The following is a 17,500-nucleotide window of genomic DNA, read 5'->3' on the forward strand; positions in this document are numbered from 1 at the left end:
GTGCTGTTTTCTCTTTTTGGAGCTCTTCTTCTTCTTCTTCTTCTTCCTCCTCACTGGTGAGGGGCTACATGACGGAGCCCTGCAGAACAACAACAACAACAACAACAACAACAACATGAACAACAAATCAGGCTCTTGCATTTCAGACCTCTTCTCTCAAACACATCTTTGTGATTGTATTACAGATATAGCCCTTGTGGTGGCCCTCAGTTGGAGTGCAGCCTTTTTCCCCATTATATCTGGAAATTAAATTCAAAGGCTTCCACTGCAGCTGGCTACACACTGTCACCTCCGCAAACAGCCATTCATCTCTTCAACTGACCTCTCCCGCCTCCTCTTGCGCTCTGACTTCTTCTTCTTCTTCTTCCTCTTAGGCCGGGGGGAAAGGTCACCATCGAAAGATACACTGCAAGAGAAGGGGAAAAGAGGAGGCTCAGTTATTGTGTGGTACAGGTCTTTTTTTTCCCCTCATAGATATTGCAGCTTTTACATCTAAGTGCAATTGCTACTGGGTGATGTTTACAGTAAGTGTCTAACACGCTGCTTCATGAGAGGTTACTTGTGATATAAATGTGTACTGTGTATCTATACTGTGTATAGATATTCACCCTCTCTAACTTCACATATATTCATTGAACATTGAACAGAACTAAACAGACATTGAAACTACAGTGCAAAATCAGACATATGACTGAAATATGAAACTCCATATCCATTCATCCCAATGCGTACCTATCATGTATAAATGTATAAATATCACAAATTCCATATAGATCTTTTCCTAGATATGAAACTGAGAGATGACTGTACTACAAACTATGTATGTTGGGCATTAAATTCCAAACTGAAATGATAATACATCAGATGCTGATGGTTAATGTTGGATCATGTGTTTATATACCCTGGAAATCCAGAGTTCTCGCAAGAGCACAATGAAATTGTCTCTGCGAGACACTCTGGAAATGAGCAATGATGCACGTTACTTTTACCCCTTGCATCCCGGGGAACCAATCAAATCTGATAGAGGCGGGCCAGAGGCGAGCTAAACTGATGACGACAGCACTGCAATGTTGGAGGTCAGTAAACATTGTAGTGTTATCCAATTGCGTCGAAGTCCGGAATCATTCAGAGTAAACATTGGTCTAATGCTATCCAATTGCAGTGAGATTTTCAAATGCATGCTTGGTGCCGCCCCTCGAGTTGGGCCATTACATTGTTCATGGCCAGACCGTTAATCTTTCTAGATTACCAGGGTCTGGATTTTCCAGGCTAGTGTTTATAAGGAAAAAATAAGCAAATGGATTTAAAGGTGCTCTAAGCGATGTTGGGTAACATCACTTCTGTTGACGTTCAAACAAAACAGAAAGCTAGCTCGCCTCTCCCTCCCCCTTCTTCCTGTGCAACTAAAACTCTCCTGATCTTGTCCGTGATTGACTGGAACAGTTTGTTATGTTCCATGGTCCAAGCTGGACCAGGCTGTTTTTGTTGCTGTTTTTGGAGCCTGTGCTTTCCACAGAAACCTTTAACAGCATTTACAGAAAGGCTTGAGCCTTAGCTGTATGATTAACACCGAAGATGTTTCAAATTGAAACATCATGTCATCAAAAGATATGTGAACAAGCTTTTGTTTTGGTGCAGCAAATAGGAGAAGGGTAACTATTTTCCACTAATTATGATTAAATCACCATCATCCTGGCACATTGTACCACACAGTCCTTGTTCAGTATATTCAGTCCAGTTCAGTACACATATAGTGTGTGCAGTAAGCCCACTCCTTCCCCCTGGGCCAGCTTGAGCCGGGCCTATTAAAGGTATTTGATGTTGATAGAATGACCACATACTCAAGAGGGCTCTGCCAATGTGTAATACGTCTGTCTTTCTTTTCTAAGCCCTATTAAATTGGCCTTTCAGGTAGACAGAAAGCCACTGTGAGGGAGAGAGAGTGAGAGAGAGAGGGAGGAAGAGAAAGGCAGAACGATAGACAGAGACCAAAAGAGAGGGAGAGATTTAGAGTGGAGGAGGGGACCTCCAACAATTCATTTTGGTGGCATCGCTGGCACAGTAATGAGGTCTAAAATGAGCATTATCGCTAAAACTGGAGAGGGTGTTTGGCAGAGATTAAATTAGAGGGCTTCCGTGAGGTAGGCGTCAAGCCTGCATCTCTACAGCAGGACACGGACAGTGACATAAATATGCTGCTAAATGCTGTGACAGCACTGGAGGAAAAACACTGACGAGTAACAATGAGCTCAGCTTTTTGACACTTTATTATTATAAAGGTACAGGTAGTACAGTGTATATAGAGAATGTATACAGTGCATGTGGGGTATATACAGCATAAAACTACACTATAATTAATACTATAGCCTACATATAATGCAACCGCTGCACACAATCGGGCTACTTTCAAATCTCCATTTGTTAGAGAGCTGCTGCTCACTGGGTGTTTGACTAAGGATCTAAGGACTGAGGTGTGTGTGTGTGTGTGTGTGTGTGTGTGTGTGTGTGTGTGTGTGTGTGTGTGTGTGTGTGTGGACTGTATGAGGAACTCATGGCTGTCTTATAATGATTTTGTGTAAATGTGTTTGTGTGTGTGGAGGGGAGAGATAGTGCAGGGCAATTTGACCTTCAAAAACTATCAAGAGGAATGTTATTGTGTAATTGATTTGTTATTACCTGAGGAGCTTTTTAATGCTCCCAGACATTTTCTCAGCCCACATCAGGGCTTCACATCAAAGCGGAAAGAGAGGCTGTCAAACCACAGAGAAACATTTCACAGTGCTGATTTGATTTTGATACTGATATATGCAGTGTTATTTAGAGAAAAGATTGTGTTGATTAAAATGTTTTAAAAAATGTTAAAAAAGCTGTTTTCTCTGCCTGTAGCCTATAAACATAAATGGGCTCTCATTGGTGTGGGTGTGCATAAAACAGAAATAAAACTTTAACTGTGGATAACATTGATAATTGATGATAAAACAGCTATCAGACTTTTGTGTTCTGCAATAATAAATAGGGATTTTACTGGGCACATTTGTTGGTAACACTTAATTGGTTTGATAGGGTTTATTTGCTACTCTGGCACAGATGGACCGACCGGCCACTGAAACAACAAAACGCACATTCCTCTGTCCCAGCTTTGTGAGAAGGCAATAGTAGAGTATAGGTCTGTGTGTCAACCTCACTTTCTGACATCTTAAGTAGTACTTGTTGGTTTTATTTTCCTTGCTAGCTCACCCACCTCCAGTGTCTGTGGACACAGGGTTCAAGTCCACTGCCAAGAGTGTCTGTCCTTTGCATAAAACTAATGCACATAAAACTATTCGGATCTTCTGATAATAGCATTCATTGTTAGAGGCTGCTAACGTTAATCCTGCTAATCCAGATCCTGACCTTAAATATTAACCATGTCTTGTAATGTCTTGTACTTATTTCTGAAGTTCATTATGCATTTTTACTTCCATTAGGTATTGAGCAGCCTACCTAGTGCCTAAGGACGCTTAATGCCGGTTTGATTAAAAAATGAGGTGATTAGAGGGCAATGCAACTGTAATGTTGCTTCGCGCTGTTAGCCAGGTCTCCCCCTTCTGGCCCTTGTGAAAGTCATGTAATATTAACTTGGTGTATTTGCTCAACCATTTAAAAGACTTCAGCATCTTCTAAGTTCCATTTGTTCCATGGCCATATTATGAGAGGTTTAATTGCCCGTGCTATTTAAATCATGCCATTTCATGCGTCTCTGCTTTATGACCTGTGTATAGTCTCCGACGGGCCATGTCACAACTGGGCCAGGTCTGGGACGAATCCACCCTGGAGTCCGCGATGACGTGGACGCTTCAGAGGCTAATCGGGTGTGACATCTCTGCACCTTCCGCAGATTTTTAGATGGGCTGCTCTGATGAACAGCATATGATCTTAATTACATGGTAGTAATAAAAACCAGTCAATCAGATCAGCGCTATGAATAGGCTACGAGTGTGGTGGTGGAACATTGTGCCTTTGTGTGACTGGATGAGGGACGTATATGGCTAAAAATGTTTTTGTTCCAGGAGTATTTCTGGCTGTGACTGTCTTCCCTATTCAGGGATGGACATGGATGTATTATGAGCCACTGGGCCCCAAGAAAATGTTGAAAATAACTCCTTAAATGATGACTTCTGACAAATTTTGTTGAGAGAAGTGGACAGAAGAAGACTTACAAAAATGACATAACCATTGCCAGATTCAAGGCATCTTGCTGTAAAAAAGATACAAATTATGATTATCATACATAACATAACCTATGCTCTTTGACTGAGGGTCCCAATTGATGGAGTGGAGAACTAGACGACTTCACACAGAGTCTTGGGCTTCCCGGTAGGCCCCTTCAGTAACCCATCCCTGAGGGTGGACTGGCCATGGACTTTCTTCCAAATAGGCCCACTAGCACGTGCACACACACACTAGCAGTCTGTCTTGATACTAGGCTAAGAGCATAGTAGAGCTCTGCACCTTTGTGTGACTGGTTGGTGAGATGACTTATGCATGACTTACTGTATGAGATGGCTGAAGTGCCCTTGAGCAAGGCACCTAACCCCTCACTGCTCCCCGAGCGCTGATGTAGCAAGGCTGCTCACTGATGCGGGTTAGTGTGTGCTTCACCTCACTGTGTGTTCACTGTGTGCTCTGTGTGTTTACTAATTCACGTATGGGATAAATGCAGAGACCAAATTCCTTTTATACGCAAGTATACTTGGCCTAGAGACCTGATTTACATTTACGAAAAAAAAGAACATGTTTTGGCAACAGGAACATTTTTGGCTATGGCCGTCTTCTGTGTCTCCCTCTCTTGATCTGTCATTTACATTACATTACATTACATTACATTTGGCTGACGCATTTTTAGCCAAAGCGACTAACAACATGGTAAACAGTTTAAGTTTTAGAGCAATTCTCAACAATTTTAGGACAATTTAAAAACATTAGAGTACAGTAAGAATAAGTGCATCAGTGAGTGCTGTTTTTAACAGTTACTTGTCAGTTTAAGACGGCTGGTGAGTGGATCAGTAAGACTTGTTGTAAGTGTTGCTATGAGAGGAGATGTTCTCTAAAGAGCTGGGTCTTCAGGAGTTTTTTGAAAATGGAGAAGGATGTCCCTGCCCTTGTAGGAACTGGCAGTGTGTCCCACCAATGAGGAATAACAGATGAGAAAAGTTTGGATTGGCTTGAGCGTACCGGTGGTAGAGCTAGACGCCATTCGTCTGAGGAGCGCAGCGGACTGGAGGTAGCATATGTCTGTATGAGGGCATTCAAGTAGGTGGGAGCAGAACCGGAGACTACTTTGTAGGCAAGCGTTAGAGCCTTGAATTTGATGCGGGCCGCCATAGGTAGCCAGTGTAGCTGGATGAGCAGCGGGGTAACATGTACCCTTTTGGGTTGGTTGTAGACCAGGCGCGCCGCCGCGTTCTGGATCATCTGAAGTGGTTTCACTGCGCAGGCTGGGAGACCTGTCAGGAGGGCATTGCAGTAGTCGAGTCGTGAGATGACTATTGCCTGAACCAGAAGTTGGGTAGCATCTTGAGTCAAGTAAGTCCTGATTTTCCGTATGTTGTAGAGTGCGAAACGGCATGAGCGGGCGACTGAGGCAACATGATCTGAGAAGTTTAGTTGGTTGTTGAGAACAACTCCTAGATTTCTTGCAGTCCTGGTAGGTGAAACAGACAGGGAGTCAAATTTGATGTTGATGTCGTGGTGTATGGTAGGTTTAGCTGGGAGGACCAGCAGTTCAGTCTTTGAGAGGTTCAGCTGGAGGTGGTGTGCCTTCATCCATGTAGCTATGTCTGAGAGGCAATCCGAGATCCGTGCTGAAACCAAGGGGTCATCAGGTGGAAAGGACAGATAGAGCTGTGTGTCGTCTGCATAGCAGTGGTATGAGAAGCCATGTGAACGGATAATCTGTCCCAAGGAGGTGGTGTAGATAGCAAAGAGAAGGGGGCCCAGCACTGAGCCCTGGGGGACCCCTGTGGTGAGATGGTGAGGTGCAGATAGCTGACCAAGCCATGATACGTTAAACGAGCGTCCTGTGAGGTAGGATTCAAACCAGGAGAGAGCAGAACCGGAGATTCCCATGTTAGCGAGTATAGAGAGAAGGATGCGGTCATGGACACAAGGCAAGCTGTGCATCATTAACTGTGTGGACATCATATGAATATGACTGTTTTAGTTGTTTTTTTCTTTTATCATAGAGCAATATAACCTCTAATCCATTATCAGAGGAAGCACCCGCAAGAGGCACTAGTGTGTTTGTTCTGGCCGGGATGTAAGCGTGTGTGCAAATTTAAATAAAACACAAAGGTCAGGCAGGCGATTGCCCTCTCGTTCGCTGCAATTTAGCGTGCCTCCGCCAAGCTAATTGAGTTGGTTGCAAATCTTTCCCAAGCAAGTCTGTGGACTGAATGCGGACGGGGATTTATCACTGGCACAAAGGAGCGCAGGCAGCATCTGACAGAGAAAAATGTCGCTGTGGATCAAACAGTGCCCTTTCATCTCTGTAATCCTCTCAAATTCGCCAGCCATCTGACTTGATGTTTTTCAGGATAACCTTCACATTAAAGTCTCAAAGGTCGTCAGACTCTGATGCTGTGAGTTTTTCCTTCCTTGCGCTTCTTTGTCCAATAGATCAAAAGGAGAGATGCCAATCGATGTTAACTCAATGCCACCACAAATGTGAGTTAAATATGACAACGCGATGGTCGTGTTCCGTCTGTTCTTGTAGGTAAAAGCAATATGAATGCTTTTGAACATAGATGTGTTGCTGCTTGTAAAAAATGAGAGCAGACTGTGTGATCAATTGTGAGAAAAAAAGATAGAGTCACAGAAAAGTCTTGGAAACTTGTATTGTCCGGGCGACTGAAAAAGAGCTCACCGCACAATAAATTTCTCCAAGTCACTGACTGAGATTAATAGGAGCACCCATATCTTCCCATTTAAAGGATCCTAATTGATCTTCTACCCCCAGTAAGGAGAAAAAAAAAAGTGCATTTGATCTTTTCTAGGGCATTGTCTGTGTTCGAGAATGTGTCTGTTTCACAGAACAATCACTAATGGTGGTGGGGGAGTAGAGAGCATTCAGAGCCACCGGTCGTTGAAATACATTAAAGCTGATTAGAGACAAAGCCAGCACTTCTCTTGTTAATTAGAAAACTTTGTCACTCATTAGGCGGCCGGTCCTCCTTCACAGCCCCGGGTACAGATCCCAGCTCCCCGTGACGCAGTGATGACTCCACTGGTGCTTCCCTCGAGCAGCTCTGCGGTCTCTCTTCAAGACCTCTGTGTGACTCCGAGTCAGTGGCAGTGGATGGATTTCATCTTATCGAGAAAACACTAGTCGTCACCACACACACACACACACATGCACACACTAATCGTAAAGACGTGGTTATTATGGGGCCCAAGGATGAAACCACCATTAGGTTGTTTTGTTTAGTATTGTTCTGTTTAGGTTGTTTGTGGGGTTTTTTTGGCTGCTTGGTTGTATCATCCCCATTCCTCAGTATTAACACCACTCTTTGGCAGATTTCCTGGAAATGTTCTGCAATTGAAGATGAGTCAGGCTGAGGCAAATAAAAATGGCACTTAAAAAGCCTTAGCTTTTATGTTTCTATCGGTTTTTATCCCCATGGTACTGAGTGAGCCAGGCAATCATTTTAAAGCAGAACTCAGATTTTGGAGTATTAAGTCTTTATACAACCCAGGGTCACATCAAATTACATTTTGATGTCTTCATTGCTGTATCAGTGCAGTCAGTGGTAGCACTTTGTCCCTTATCTCTATGTCCCTTATCCCTTGCTCGCCATTTTGAAACTCATTCTTAAGGATTACGATTCAGAAATGGTTTGCATCATTATGATTGGTTTGTATCAGGGATGTAGTACTCGAGACGGTCTTGGACTCGACGTTTTTTTATGGTCTTGGACTTGTCTTGGACTCGTTGGTATTTGGACTCGGACTTGTCTTGGTCTCAGATTATCTGGCCATGATCAGACAAAATAAATGTTTAATTTATTCAAAATCTATCTATAATGGCTGTGCCTTGACATTACAGAACTCATCTTTTATGTGAAAAAGTATTACTCACAGTGTAAAAAGAAGTAGTTCAGAAAACAATTACATAAGTAAGTAATTGTCTTGGACTCAACAAAGACGGTCTTGACTACAGCCCTAGTTTGTATCAATAACAATTGTATGCCACTAACATAATAGATGTCATGCAACAGCCTAGGGAGATTTATATTGTCTACTATTGGTTACTTGGTGGTTGGTATCAGAGGTAAATAGACATGAAGGCTGCTGGTTCAAGTGGGGCTCTTCCTGACTTCAATCAAAGTGTCCTTGAGGAAGATGCAGTAGCCTACGTTCAAGTGCTACCAAGGAGCAATGTTCGAACATAAGCAGAGGCCTTGCACTCTGCCTGGCTTCCCACTGAGTTGGTAGGTTGTGTGAAGTGCTGAATTGGGAGGCATTTATTGTAAATGCTCTTTAGAGTGTGCGGACTGGTAAAGAAGGGTTACATAAGCACGGCCCATTGGCCATTTCAGTATAACAAAGACATTTTCTGCCATATTAAAATTAATCATGAATAATTTTTTCTTACTGAAAAGGGCACTCACATCTTCGTTTTGATAAGTAACCATCATTACTCATGCACAATTAGCACTGTAGGATAACTGAGTATACGCTAGAAAAATAATTAGGGTCAGACATAGTTTCAGGCCTCTTTGAATGCCATGAGGACTCAAATACCAACACTTTGTAGGGACTCCTGTAGGCCTTTCTCTTTATTTATGTATGGACACAGTGCATTCTGTGTGGATTGGATGTCTTGAATTTGTTCACTCTGTACGTCACATAACATGGCTTTACTCCATGGTATTGACATTTGGTGTGGTTTGCAATAAATGGCAACTAATTAGAGACATAATCATTAGGAGCTTTGTCAGCAAACACTTTGTTCATACGGTAGAATGTCCATTCTACTCCCAATCATGCTGCGCTCTTTGTCAAACATCATAGAGGTGACTATGATGCAGTTTGCCCAATATTGATTGTTCCATAACTATAAAACAGGATATGATATGTTTCCGTGCTTATTATCCCGGTGAGTATTATCATGGTGCCCAGTCATAGACATTGACTGTACATATACACAGGTCTTCTAGAATTGTTGTTACACTCCGCTGACGGAACGCTTCAGTTTTATACATGATATTGCTATATATAAATAACACCACTTATGTCTTTCTTTCTCCTTCCAATTATGTGGGTGTACCGCAACAATTATACTGAAGTGCTGCTGCACAGCCTATAGTGTAGTGTGTAGTGTGTGATGTACATCTGTCTGTGTGTTTCCTCTGCAGAGCCAGCATGTTCAGCACCAGAGATCTGTGTGTTTCCTCTGCAGAGCCAGCATGTTCAGCACCAGAGATCTATGTGTGTTTTCATGTCTGAATGGCTTTTAGCCGTCCGTAGTACTGCCCGACCGACCACTGCGACCTTGAGGGCAAAGCTGTGGCAAACATGCATCTAATGGCCGCCATTACTTCAGCTGTCACAAGCAGCCGAGGTGAGGAGGAGAGAGTGAATCCAGAGCTGGACTGGTCAACAACAGGAGAAGTGAGCCCAGGATCAACAGTTGAAAAAAATCACCTGCTTATAATGGCCATTAACCTGCTATTTGATGTTGCAGGGCTGTAATCTGCAAGTCAAAATGTACAGAGGGTTGTGTTAAATAGAGACCCTTGATGGATAAAATGTGATTGAAGCATGACAAATGTTGGGCTGTCCCTAGGCGTGCCTGTCTATCTCTCTGAGAACACGGACGGGGCCTGTGCACAGCTTTGATGTAGTCTGACTAGCGGTGTTCGCCTCATGTGTGCCATGTTGGGGCTTAAGATGCTGATAGCACCTCAGAGAATGATCACACGCCTGCGTGTGTGTGCGTGTGCGTGGTGTGTGTGTGTGTGTGCATGCTTTACATAGCCAGGACTGTTTCCAGCTGGGCCTGTTTGTGGCGCGCACTTTGAAGGTATGAGAGGAACCGCAGCACTGGGGAAAATCATGCTGAGGCCGTGCGCTAACCCGTCCTGCTTTTTCGTTCTGTAAATGTGAAACGCTCAGCGGACGCAAGACGGCAGGAGGAGGCCAAGCTCAGCTCCTCTTGAAATTCCCAACATCACCTTTATGTGTACACTGCACAAAGCAGATAAGACTGTTTACATTCTGTTCAGAACAGATGCAGTTTTTTTTCTCCCTCATGATTTTTACAGTGTGACCTAAATATCAAAGTGTGTTTTGAAAATGGAAATTGTTGATGTTCTTTAAAAAGTCTGTTTTTAAAAAAAGATGAAACATATCTAAAACTTTGAATGAATTCCACCAAGTAATTTTTTCACGACCTTAGCTTACTGTGAGTATCTTGGTTTCGGTTTCCTTTTAGCCCCCTGTGGTAAAAAGCCTTTCAGTGTTTTTTTTAACTCAAGTATGGATGTAAGTGAGTAAGTTAGTAAATCTTTATTTATTATTCGATGCACACCCAAAGCGCTCCACACACACATAAAAAACAAAACAAATGAAAACATAATTTAAAGGTACACCATTCAAGATTTTCACCTTAATATAACCTTTACGGAGCCAATTATTTGATGGTTAGAGAATTCCGGTGTGATATTGACCTAAATAATTCAGTGGAAATGCATGGATTCCAGTTGCTGCTACTGGAAGAAACTGGAATCCATGCATTTCCACTGAATTATTTTTGGAATCTGATCCCTTATCATACCTGTTTATTCTTACTCGTTGCTCGACTTATCGTGACTAAATTCAAGATGGCTGCAAACGCTAAACTTCGTGAGGATACTGTCTGTATAAATCGTCTTGTAAGTAAACTACCAGTGCTTTTTCAAAGTTCTCAATGTCTCGTTTTAAATGTCAGGGCCCTCGGAAGTCTACCAATGAAGTGTGGAGATACATTTAGCCTCGTAAATGGGTGTAAAACAGTGATTTATTTGCATGGCTAGCCCGATGCCGAAGCACCACTATTGAAAAAGCTGTTGGTAGCATCGGCTAACTAGCGCCAGATTTTGGAGTGCAGGGGACAAGCCGAGATGGGCTATGAGACATACGTTCACACTCGGTATCATGTTTCAATACACTTTAGGTCAATATCACACCGGAATTCTCCTTTAACAAACTTGTAATATACAAATCGTTCACCTAGCATAGCTATACAGCATATATGTATCGAGTCACTACCGAGGAAACCAGCCATGCAACTTCCAAGAACAGTGGCCCAACAAATCTTCGTGAATCGTGAAGCATTACCTTGTCAGTAGATACACTGTATAGTTATAGAGATAGTTAATCCTTCACCTCCACAACAAAAGCATTTTTTATTGTGTACAGGGGGGATAAGTCACTATTTACAACAGCAAAGTAAATGATATAGATAGACCCCGATTTTTTACAGTGCCAGGCACAGGCAGCTAGCAGATGGTGAGGTGATGTTTCTTGTATGTGACAAAAAATGTTTTAGCTTAGAAACCACGCAACTTCACTTAGAGCACCTTTAAACAGCTTAATTTAGAGAAAAGGTTCCTTTAGGATGCCTCAAATTAGGGTTCTTCCTGTTAGGGTTCCTTCTAATAAAAGGGTTGGAGAGGATCTATACAGTATATAAGTATGCATTGTGTTTGTAGATTAAGCATGGGGTAGGCAGGCCAGACAGGAGCTGGATTAGTATTGTACTGTGGGAGAGTGTTGTGGGTTCTTACCTGCGAGCGCGGTGATGGCTGTGGTGATGGCTGTGGTGATGGCTGCGGTGCTTACGACCCCTCTTTTTGGCACGTCTGTTGTGCTGTTTGGCAACTGCTGCCGTCTCCCCGGACTCCCTGCTCCTCTCGCTGACTTTGGGAGGTACGGAGACAGACGTGTCAGATCTGCGAAGACAAAACAGGCTGTTGGCTCCTAATAGATACTATGCAAAGATGAGAAAATGACAGCTATTTCAAAAGGACATTTCAACAAGGGCACTGCTTTTGATTTCTTCACAAAAGGTTGAGTTCTGCCAGATATAATTTCCTTTTGAAGTGTTGTTTTCTTTGCCTTTTTTCCTTTTTTTTCTTCCAAAAAAATCTAGAGGTCAGCACTTCCTGGCTCAAATGATGTGTCAATGGACAGCACTTATTTACAGTGCATGCTTCGATGCCTCCGACACCCCGGTCATCAATTTGCATCTCGAGGTTGTCAGCCACGTCAATGCAAGGGCATCACAGAGGATTGAATGGCCTGCAAGAACACCTTGAGATTTTTTTGAACATCCGACTCTCCCCCTTTTCTTCTTTAAAGAGAAAATTATTTTTCATTTAAATAGAGCCCTTGATAGCTTTCTTTTGGTTCACATACCTATGTTTAACTACAGTACAACACATGCAACTTGTATTGTTATATGGTGTTTTAAGCCCCTAACATCGTCTTCTAGGCAGCGCTGCATGGAAGTATAGGCTTAGGGTTAAGGTTAAGGTTAGGGTTAGGGTTAAGCTTAGGGTTAAGGTTAGGGTTAAAGTTAGGTGCCTTGCACCGGTCGCAGCGTTGCCTTGAAGTTGACAGTGGGGGCTTAACACCATCGAGCACTTGTATCATCCTTAAACTACCATCAGCGGACATCGGGCTGTATTGCAAGTAGCAGTATCCCAATCATGCCCAGATCCACGCGCCCTAATAGACTCAAGTCCCTGATCTGCTGTCATCTCCCTCTTTCTCTCTCTCTCTCTCTTTCTCTCTCGATCTCTCTTTCTCTCTCGATCTCTCTTTCTCTCTCTCTTTTCTCTCTTCACTGTCCTATCTGAATGTGACAATCTTGAAGAGAAACATTAGTCTTATTTTAGCCCTGAAAATACTGCAAAGCTATTTGTAATAACCTTGTGTAATTAATTAATAATGGTTTTGGACGGATACAGAAATCTGTATTTGTACCGTTGTGATCATGTCATCCTAACTTAACCTAGCAGTTAAGTCTAATACAAGTGTTCCTGCTATTTGTTAACAAGACCTCTGGTACTGCATTGCTGTAACCGCTCTTGACCAGGTCTCATTTTCAGGAGTCACCTGAGGTCAACAAACTTAATTATGCAAGATTCATATTTTCAATATGTCTGCATAACACTCTTATTAAACTTATAATGAAACAGGTTTCTCAAAATATTTCCCTGAGGCTCTGTGAATTAGGTGCCTCCACAATTAACTATGTAGCAACACAGCTTGGCTTCATGCCTTCGTTTAAGATGTACAGCTTGATTTAAAGAGCAATTTCCTCCTGGCATAACGAAACGCTGGCTGCATGAGCAAACGGGAAAAAAAATATTTTAGAGGGAGAAAAGTCTGTTGCTTTGCCATACTTTGCATACAGCTTTAATGATCACTTATCCATCTCTCTCTCTCTCTCTCTCTCTCTCTCTCTCTCTCTCTCTCTCTCTCTCTCTCTCTCTCACCCCTCTCTCCTTCACCCTTCTCATTTTGTCATGCCAGACAGATCAACAGAACTGACAGGGGGAAAATGAATAAATGAATAAATAAATAAAGACAGAAGTTTCGTGATTTGCAGCCCTCCGCTGACTCAAAGGCTCTGGCTCATTATCTTGTGTTTTGGTTTGACAGATTTGGCCATAATTGTAGCCCCCCCCCCCCCCCCCCATCCCTGTCTCTCCATCTTCCTTCCTCCCTTTCAAGTGTCTGTGTCTGATTGTAATGAGAGCCATATCAGTCCTCCCCATTACATCCTGATTGGCTTGCCTCGCCCCTCTTCCAGAGCACAGGGCACATCCAGCTATCCCTTTGCATCTGAGCGCATGACTTAAAAGCTATCAGGACACACACATACATGAGTGTGTGGTGTGTGTGTGTGTGTGTGTGTGTGTGTGTGTGTGTGCTTCTGTGAGTGTGTGTGTGTGTGTGTGTGTGTGTGTGTGTGTGTGTGTGGGCTTCTGTGAGTGTGTGTGTGTGTGTGTGTGTGTGTGTGTGTGTGTGTGTGCTCCTGTGAGAGAGTGTGTTTGTGTTTATGTGTGTGATTTTATGTCCCTTGAGCAGTTTGTGTGTGTGTGTGTGTGTGGTTCGGGGTCTTAATTACATTTTTCTACCCCACACTCTCATTAAGTCGTTTGGTCATCCAACAGACCCTTTTATCCCATGCGGCGGTACATACGACATTTACGGCTAACGGAACCTGTGACCTTGTTGTTCATATCATTTCAGGCTCTCACGCATAGCCTTGCACATTTCTACTTCTGAGCCATTGTTCTACTAAAGCCTCCAAACACAGAACAAAGGCACAAAAGCGAGCTTTATCATCAAATAAAAAAAAGATTCAAATGTCACATTGGAGCCATTCAGGTAGAATTCACTGCATGCCTGTTTGTAATAATAGCTGATGGACTTTCATTTTCTCTCTTCATTTTGGGGCGTTCTGGCTGCAATGGCACAGTTGGGATGCATTGCAATGTTAGTGTATGGAAACAGTATGTTTTGTCTTTTGCCAGAATGTTTTGAGTGAAAAGGCTCAAATGCGCTGTTGGCTTTCTGTGTAATGTCAGCTTGACTTATTCAGACACATACTCTATGTAATATGAATAAAGTCTGACACGCAACAAAGAGAGAGATAAAAAAAACACAAATCACATACTTTGATACATTTCTCCAAGAACCCCACAACAAACAAACAAACTAGAGTAAACACTGAAAATGGCCAAGGTTAAGTTTTGTAATGGTTGCTTTCATGTTGCCTCCTGACACCTCCCCTGCTGGACACAGCCCTGTTGTTACCTGGGCCCCTGTGCCCCTTTGTTGCCGGCTGTCAACTTGAAAGCCCACTTGATGAGATCGCCTAAATGAAATCGATTTCCCCATCAGAGATGCACTTTCCCCCGGATCAGGGTAAAGAAATATATGGGAGAACCTTCCTGCCTCTAAGCTCCCAGATTTACTGAGCACTTATTTACGTGTCTGCACCCCCTCACCCTGACCCCACCACCACCACCACCACTCCCTCACCCCCACCCCACCACCACCACCACTCCCTCACCCCCACCCCACCACGACCACCAAAAACTTTCCCCAGCAGGTAAAGCTCTTTTGCAATTGTGATCCATAATTCCACATAGTAAATAGTGTCTGAAGGAGGAGGGTGCGAAGAGAGCAGATGCATACACTCAGGAAAACACCTTCAGGCAAGCAATAACCAAAACAGCGCGAGAGAGCGGGGAGCACATCGCTTGCTTATTCATGTAAGCACGGGCATGGGAGTGGTGCAGGGGGGCTGTTTTGCACGAGTTTAGATTAAACACATCTCTTATTCTGGACAGTGGCAACAGAGAGCCTCTGCTCTTCACACCTCTCCCAAGAAGCAGACTGCGTGTGAAATTGCACACACACGTACATAAAGGAGTTCATGCCAGCCATTGCACTGCACTGCAGATGAATAATTTATGTGTGCCATTACACATAAACAGGTGAGAAGCTGTGTGTGTGTGTGTGTGTGTGTGTGTGTTTGTGTGTAGACTACAATGACACCACAGCAGCATATCCTCCGCAACACCTAATCTATCCCTGATTGCAGCCCGCACTCCTTTCTCTCTCTCTCTCTCTCTCTCTCCCTCTCTCTCTCTCTCTCCCTCCCCCCACATCTCTCTGCTGTGTCAGAGTGTCTCCGCTGGGAGGTTGTTAGGTTTGTTTTTGTTGTTTTATTTTTATTTATTTTTTCACAGGAGTAGAGGTAGAAGGGTTAGAGTGTGAGTCATGCCACTTGGCTTGGGCAAGAGTGGGGAGGACAAAGGGTGTGTGTGTGTGTGTGTGTGTGTGGGGGGGGGGGGGTTGGTTCTCTATCATGTGTTAGTGCCATCACTGCTCTAGATGGCTTGGAAGGGGGAAACAGTGACAGATGGCACAGCCTTCATGGAACACACACACACATACACACACACACACACACACACACACACACACATGTGCACACACACAGAGGGAGTGGACAACAAGGTGTGTTGGGGCTTTAGACTGTCGTCAGCACACTCAGTGTGAATGCCAAAGGAGAAACAGAAGGAAAGAAAGAAAGACAGAGATTTTGTGTGTTCATGTGTGTGTGTGTGTGTGTGTGATTGTGTCTATGTGTGTGTCATGGGCGTAGATTTAGGGGGGGACGCTCATGACTAGTCCTAACCAATATTTTAAGATGACAAAATTGTCCCCACCAATATTTAAGCGAACTCATTTGTGCTGCTGATCATTCCGATCAGCACAAATGAGGTAGCCAGCACGACAGTACAAGAAATGTCGTAATTTGATTGGCTGAAAAACCGAGGGGGAGGGGGAAGGGTTATCTGACACGCATGCTGCACACACATTGCTTTATTCTTGCACTGGTAGTCAAGCGAGCAGGTGTGTCAACGACAACGGTAGGCTAAGTTACCAGGGCTGTCTGTCAATACATAGGCCTACCCCATGAAAGGTCAGAGTGAAACATTTTGATATTCCCTTTTCCCTTCAGCATACATACAAACCCCTTTTTGTGGTGTGTAGATCAGCTATCCCACCCAAGAAGAAGAAAGGGGACATACGAAGCTTTTTCATAAAGCAGAGTGTAAGTAAGCAAAATAACTAGCCACACAAGCTAGCAGTGGTAGTGACCACACTGCAAAAACTGCTTATCTAACAAAATCTAACCAAGTGTTATTAATCTTATATCAAGATAAAAAAACTAGTTGGTATTGTTTTTAGTATAAAGACACTTACCTAGCACTTTCTCATGAAATCATTTGACTTAAAATAAGTCAAACTTTTCTTAAATTAAGACATCTCATCCTGAAAACAAGCACATTTTTCTGCCAGTGCGTTGAGCAAATTTGTCTTGATAAGACTCCTTAAAATAAGTCAAAGTCTTCTTAAATTAAGTCAAAATGATCTTTCGAGAGAGCGCTAGGTAAGTCTTTTCATACTAAAAACAATACCAAATAGATTTTTTGATCTTAATATAAGATTATCAACACTTGGTTAGATTTCATTTTTTGCAGTGCAGGCCTTCAAATTATGCAGATTCTATTATGTGGAAAAATAGTATTAACTGGTGATAGCATATGTTACCCAGGATGAATTTCCCCTTGAGGATCAATAAAGTATCTATCTATCTATCTATCTATCTATCTATCTATATTGTTAAAGATAAACCTAGCTTCTGTAATCTTTCAACCAAGGTCAGGAGTATTGATTAGGGGTCTGCAGCACGATCGCATAGAAGTCGCGCTATCACAATAGATGCTATTACCAAGTCACTGAATGTTAGTTAGCCTACCTTAAGTTAGAATCTCGGAAGTCACAATAAACATTGGATCTGGACATTTTTCGTTTCTATTCTGTTTATGTTATGAATTTCTGAGTGTAGCCTACACAATGCAGAGAAATAAAAGGGAGACCCAAATTC

The 17,500-nt window shown here is 42.9% G+C and overlaps 1 protein-coding gene across 1 annotated transcript in view; it reads right to left on the reverse strand.

Moving 5' to 3' along the window:
• srrm4 (serine/arginine repetitive matrix 4) overlaps positions 1 to 17,500 on the reverse strand; it is a 70,271-nt gene that overhangs the window by 18,360 nt on the left and 34,411 nt on the right. The window contains exons 2-4 of the mRNA XM_042102075.1: positions 11,808 to 11,972; positions 323 to 406; positions 1 to 79 (exon numbers count right to left, since the gene is read on the reverse strand). The exon at positions 1 to 79 is cut by the window's left edge and continues 2 nt beyond it. Coding sequence (XP_041958009.1) covers positions 1 to 79; positions 323 to 406; positions 11,808 to 11,972 — 328 coding nt within the window. The remainder of the gene's footprint in view (positions 80 to 322; positions 407 to 11,807; positions 11,973 to 17,500) is intronic.

The sequence above is a fragment of the Alosa sapidissima genome, chromosome 8, assembly GCF_018492685.1.
Source record: "Alosa sapidissima isolate fAloSap1 chromosome 8, fAloSap1.pri, whole genome shotgun sequence".
NCBI classification, from domain to species: domain Eukaryota; kingdom Metazoa; phylum Chordata; class Actinopteri; order Clupeiformes; family Clupeidae; genus Alosa; species Alosa sapidissima.